Below are 5,736 nucleotides of genomic sequence, written 5' to 3' on the forward strand. Positions count from 1 at the left end.
TGAAACCTGCAAAATCTTTTTTTCTTCTTAGATTTTATTGATTGCTTTTATGTGAATTGCTATTTTTTTTATCATTTAATTAAACATATATTTTTTGGATTTTTTTGTTGTTGTTTTTTGAAGTTTTCAAAAAGGTAAGAAAAAAAAAGATGGATTATGAAAATAAATTACTAAATCTATTTTTGGTCAACGTCAGACTTGGAGTCCAAGCGCATGGGATTTATAAATTAGAACAACATGAAGTCGAATACCCATTGTAACTGGCAACACACACACACACACAGAAGAAGAAGAAGAAGAACTGGAAATGATGGAGGAAGTGGTGATAGTTGGAGCAGGAATTGCAAGGTTGGCAACAGTAGTGGCTTTGAAAAGAGTAGGGGTTCGAGCCCTGGTTTTAGAGAGATCCGAAGGGCTAAAAGCCACTGGTACAGCGTTGACCCTAACTCCAAATGCTTGGCTTGCCCTTGATGCTCTTGGTGTTTCTCACAAGCTCATCCCCCTTTATACTCCTTCATTCAAGTAATAAATTGTTTCACCATGTTAATCATTATGTTTGATTATTTATATATTCTTGAATTTGGATTTTAATACCGTGCTTTGGATGATAGATTAATTTCTTAAGAACTTCTTTTTCTCACAATTTAGGGGATATGTAACCAATGTTAGTACCGGAGAACTTCAAGAAGTCCTCTATCGTCAACAAGGAATTAGGACACTTCACCGGAAAGTGTTGTTAGAGGCACTGGCAGAGGAATTGACAACTGACTCAATTCGATTCTCTTCGAAGCTAGCTGCTTTTCAAAGTCAAGAACAAGGAGGTGATGCTTCCATGGCTGTTGTACACTTGGAATATGGAACTACCATCAAATCCAAGGTTTTGATAGGCTGCGACGAGGTGCACTCGGTAGTGGCACGATGGCTAGGATTGGCAGAACCGGTCCATTCAGGTCGATCAGCGGTGCGGGGTTTAGTGTTGGCATGAGCTGTACAAACCGAGAGACAATAGGAAACTATAGTTGTAATAGTCATGTTTATCTTCTATTTATGTAAATCCCGATTGTCATGGGATTGTAATTGTTTCCTTTCCAAACACAACTAGAAAGGCTGTACATTGTGATGTATAAATCCCCTGTTTCTGCAATAAGAAAATACGATTGAATTCTGCAAAAACCCTACTCAAATTAACATGGTATCAGAGCATAGATCCTTAAATTGATCTATTGTTACAATGAAAGTTGCTGGAACCAATAGCAACATACGATACTGGAGGAAATAGAAGGAATGGAAGCAGCACTGGCAGAACTAGAGCAACCAAATACGGCTACAAATCTTGAAGACCTTATGGCAAGAATGACTCAAGCCATAAACCAAAATCAAACACAGACTCCAACAGTAATGCATGATATTACTGCAACACAGATTGGTATCAAACTCGATGGTACCAATTATGTTTTATGGTCCCAAATTGTTGAGATGTTCATCTCAGGAAAAGACAAGTTGGAATATATAAATGGTGATCTTCCACAACCAGAACCGAATGACCCTTCATTTAGGAGGCGGAGGACAGAAAACTCAGTGGTAAAAGGATGGTTAATTGGCTCAATGAACCCATCCTTGGTCAGCAACTTCATCCGATTCCCTACAGCTAGACAGGTATGGGATTCAATTGCTATAACTTACTTTGATGGGACTGATATATCTCAGGTGTATGATCTAAAGAGGCGAGTAAATAGAATGAAACAATCAGGGGAACCAATTGAAAAATACTACAATGATCTCCAAGGCTTATGGAGGGAGATTGACTTTCGTCGTCCAAACCCGATGGTTTGTGTTCATGATATACAAAAATACAATACTCTCTTGCAAGAGGATCGGGTGTACACCTTTCTCGATGGATTAGATGACAGGCTTGATAAAATCAGGAGTGATGTGTTGCAACTGAAACCATTTCTAACTATAGAACAAGCGTATGCCTATGTCCAGAGGGAAGACATAAGGCAGGCTGTGATGCTGTCCAACAGAGGAAATATTCCAGATGTTGTTGCAATGATCTCTAGAGGTATGAGAACTGGTTCACAAAACAAATTTACAATGCAGGTAGCCAAGACTGGAAACTCCTCTTCACACGGGGGGAAATTTAATCCTGAAAAAACTAAGGGCCATGTGGAAGGAGGATGCTCCCACTGTGGGAACTTGAAGCACACCCGTGAGACATGTTTTAAAATACATGGCTACCCCGAATGGTGGACAGAACTCAAGGAACGAAAACAAAACGAAGTTGCTAGTGGAACTGGAAGAGCAGCCATGGTTAATTCAGCCCCCATAAATCCAGAAGCCATCCTTTCACTCGTCCCACTTGTTGAATCAAAGGAGGACATGGTAGCCTCTCTCGGTAATCCAGGTAACAATTCCAGTAATGATAGCAGTGCCTTACTTGTGTCTAACGCAGGCAAGAATGAAGACTGGATAGTGGATTCAGAAGCTACTGATCATATGACGTTTTGTCAAGATGATCTTGTGGAAATTACAGAGCCAAGGCGAAATAATATATTCAATGCCAATGGGGTTATGTATCCGGTTACAGGAGCTGGAACCGTAGATATATCATCTTCAATCTCATTGGCTAACACTCTTTTAGTACCCTTTCTTTCTAGTAAATTATTATCAGTGGGACAAGTCACCGAAGAACTCAATTGCTTAGTGCTAATGTATCCAACATTTTGTCTTTTTCAGGATATTCTCACGAAAAAGATTATTGGGCGTGGTACTAAGAGAGAGGGGTTATACTACATGGACGACTTCAGTTTCGGCAAAGTCAATACCATGAGTCGCACATCTAGCGCACACGAAGAACAGATTTGGCTATGGCATGCTCGGTTGGGGCACCCTTCATTTAGCTACATGAAACATTTATTTTCGCAATTATTTTCAACTTTGAGTTACTCAAATTTCATATGTGAAACGTGCATATTGGCCAAGAGTCACCGTGTACCTTTTCCAACTAGCATGAATAAAAGTGATATTCCACTTACTCTAATTCACTCTGATGTTTGGGGACCTTCCCCTATCACAACTATCTCGAGTATATGATGGTTTGTGACTTTTGTAGATGATTGTACACGGATGACGTGGCTATACTTGTTGAAACGCAAGGATGAAGTATTTGGTGTATTTCGAGCATTCCATGCTATGATTCAGAACCAATATTCAGCAAAGGTCCGTATTCTTCGGACGGACAATAAGGGAGAGTATATGAATCGCGATTTTCATGAATATTTCCAAAGAACTGGTCTCCTCCATGAGTCATCGTGTAGTCAGACGCCCCAACAAAATGGAGTAACCGAAAGGAAGAATCGACACATCTTAGAAACTGCATGAGCCTTTTTTATTGGATCAAATACACCCGGCCGTCATTGGGATGACATTGTTGCTTCGGCTGTGTATCTAATGAACCGTATGCCCTCTAAGGTTTTGGATTTCGACACCCCATTACAGGTTTTGTCAAAACATGTCACTCTATCATCTTTACTCCTCATTAAGCCACGTATATTTGGATGTGTTGCCTTTGTTCATTTGCATAAAAATCAAAGGACCAAGCTGGAACCGTGTGCCGTTCGGTGCATATTTTTGAGGTATGGTACCAACAAGAAAGGGTATCGCTGCTATGACCCGAATAAAAATAGGGTGTATATAACAATGGATGTCATATTTGTAGAATTGGACAAGTTTGATTCACCATATATATTAGCTTCTTCTCTTCAGAGGGAGACTTGGGATGAAGAGCAGAAGTGGTGGACGAGACAAATTGAAGAAACAGTGGTGACAGCTCCTACCGTAGTGACAGTGGCACCATCACAGGAGGAGAAAACCATGGTGACAACAGCCCCTACCGTGGTGACAGTGACGCCATCACAGGAGGAGACAGAAGTAGATGTTACACAAATGGATGAAAATATGATGACAGCGGATGCTGCTAGACATATAGAGGAAGAAGCAATAACGGGAACACCAACAGGAACACCATCACCAGTTGCAGATAATGGCCTGCATAAAGACATCATGGTTATTGACTCTGACGATGAATCTCCTAGTAGAAGAACCCCTCTTTTGGAAGTACCTAACAATGACAATCCTTCTCCTGACAATATTCCCGAGGTAAGACCTTCTGCATCTCCTTCCAGCAATGTTTTGGATATTGCAACTGGTTATCACTTACCTTTCAAGAGTAACCGTGGCAAAGCTCCAGCTCGTTACTCTCCTGGAGAAGCAGGGAAGAAATCCAAGTACCCAATTTCTAATCATATGACAACAAAAGGCTGGTCTGATCCTCTTTAAAATTTGCACAAAAGTTGTCTTCAGATCACATTCCTTGCGGAGTCCATGAAGCCTTAGCAGATCACAAATGGTTAGTAGCAATACAAGAGGAAATGGAAGCTTTGAATCGAAACAGAACTTGGGATCTTGTCCCACTGCCGGCTGGAAAAAAACCAGTGGGGTGTAAGTGGATATTCTTAATTAAACACAAAGCAGATGGATCCATTGAACGATACAAGGCAAGGTTAGTGGCTAAGAGATATACTCAGACATACGGCATAGACTATCAGCAGACATTTTTTCCGGTAGCGAAGCTAAACACCGTGAGGGTGCTGTTATCTGTGGCTGCAAATCTAGATTGGCCCCTACACCAATTTGACGTGAAGAATGCCTTTCTTCATGGAGATCTTAAGGAAGAAGTATATATAGATATCCCACTAGGCTATATGTCATCCTCCACAGGAATTGTCTGCAGGTTACAAAGGGCATTGCATGGACTGAAACAATCACCGCGTGCATGGTTTGGTCGCTTTAGCATGACTATGAGAAAGTATGGTTTTCTACAAAGCAACTCAGATCATACTCTCTTCCTAAAACGACGACAAGGGAAAATAACTGCCTTGATAATCTATGTCGATGACATGATAATCACAGGAGATGATTCAGAAGAAATCTATAGACTAGAGAAACATTTGGCCATGGAATTTGAAATGAAGAACTTGGGTGGACTCAAATATTTTCTTGGAATAGAAGTGGTTAGATCAAAACAAGGCATCTTTCTATCACAACGAAAGTATGTACTTGATCTACTGGCCGAAGTTGGAATGCTCGACTGCAAGCCGGCGGATGCTCCAACAATTCAGAATCAGAAACTTGGGGAGTATCCTGATCAAACCCCAACCGACAAAGAGAGGTATCAACGACTGGTGGGTAAGCTAATTTATTTATCTCATACTCGTCCAGATATTTCATACGCGGTGAGCGTGGTCAGTCAATTTATGCATTGCCCTAGTAAAGATCACATGGATGTGGTTGTTCAGATTCTTCGATACTTGAAATCAGCTCCGGGAAATGGGATTAAGTTCTCTAAGAATGATAACTTAGATGTTGAAGGCTATACAGATGCAGACTGGGCAGGAAACTTGGTCGACAGAAAATCCACATCAGGACACTTCACATTCGTTGGAGGCAACTTGGTTACGTGGAGGAGTAAGAAACAAAAGGTGGTAGCCAAGGTTGTTAAAATCGCGATTTTAACACGGCACGGAAAGCCTCTCACAAAATCGGATCGTAAAAACGGATCGTAAAATCGTAAAAAAATCGTAAAGAATTTTAAAATACATTAAAAAAAAATTCATGCTTCAAATAAAAATTCATACATAGTTCAAGCACCTTAAAAATAATGCTTGTGTTTCTTAG

The 5,736-nt window shown here is 40.6% G+C and overlaps 1 protein-coding gene across 1 annotated transcript; it reads left to right on the forward strand.

The window, feature by feature from the left end:
- The first annotated feature begins 310 nt into the window (after positions 1 to 310).
- On the forward strand, positions 311 to 4,338 carry LOC140955166 (uncharacterized). The gene is made up of 6 exons (XM_073406975.1): positions 311 to 522; positions 649 to 907; positions 1,255 to 2,640; positions 2,737 to 2,812; positions 3,113 to 3,339; positions 3,499 to 4,338. The coding sequence occupies exons 1-6, from the start codon at positions 311 to 313 to the stop codon at positions 4,336 to 4,338; spliced, it is 3,000 nt and encodes a 999-aa protein (XP_073263076.1).
- The last annotated feature ends 1,398 nt before the right edge of the window (positions 4,339 to 5,736 follow it).

This window comes from Populus alba, chromosome 19 (genome assembly GCF_005239225.2).
Source record: "Populus alba chromosome 19, ASM523922v2, whole genome shotgun sequence".
In the NCBI taxonomy this organism is placed as follows: domain Eukaryota; kingdom Viridiplantae; phylum Streptophyta; class Magnoliopsida; order Malpighiales; family Salicaceae; genus Populus; species Populus alba.

What these genes read in the sequence shown, in the direction of transcription:
- LOC140955166 (XM_073406975.1), top strand. Translation starts at nt 311, where the DNA reads ATGGAGGAAGTGGTGATAGTTGGAGCAGGAATTGCAAGGTTGGCAACA. An exon ending in CATGGACGACTTCAGTTTCG is followed by an intron (nt 2,813 to 3,112) that starts GCAAAGTCAATA and finishes TGACTTTTGTAG; the next exon opens with ATGATTGTACACGGATGACG. An exon ending in AGACGCCCCAACAAAATGGA is followed by an intron (nt 3,340 to 3,498) that starts GTAACCGAAAGG and finishes ACCCCATTACAG; the next exon opens with GTTTTGTCAAAACATGTCAC.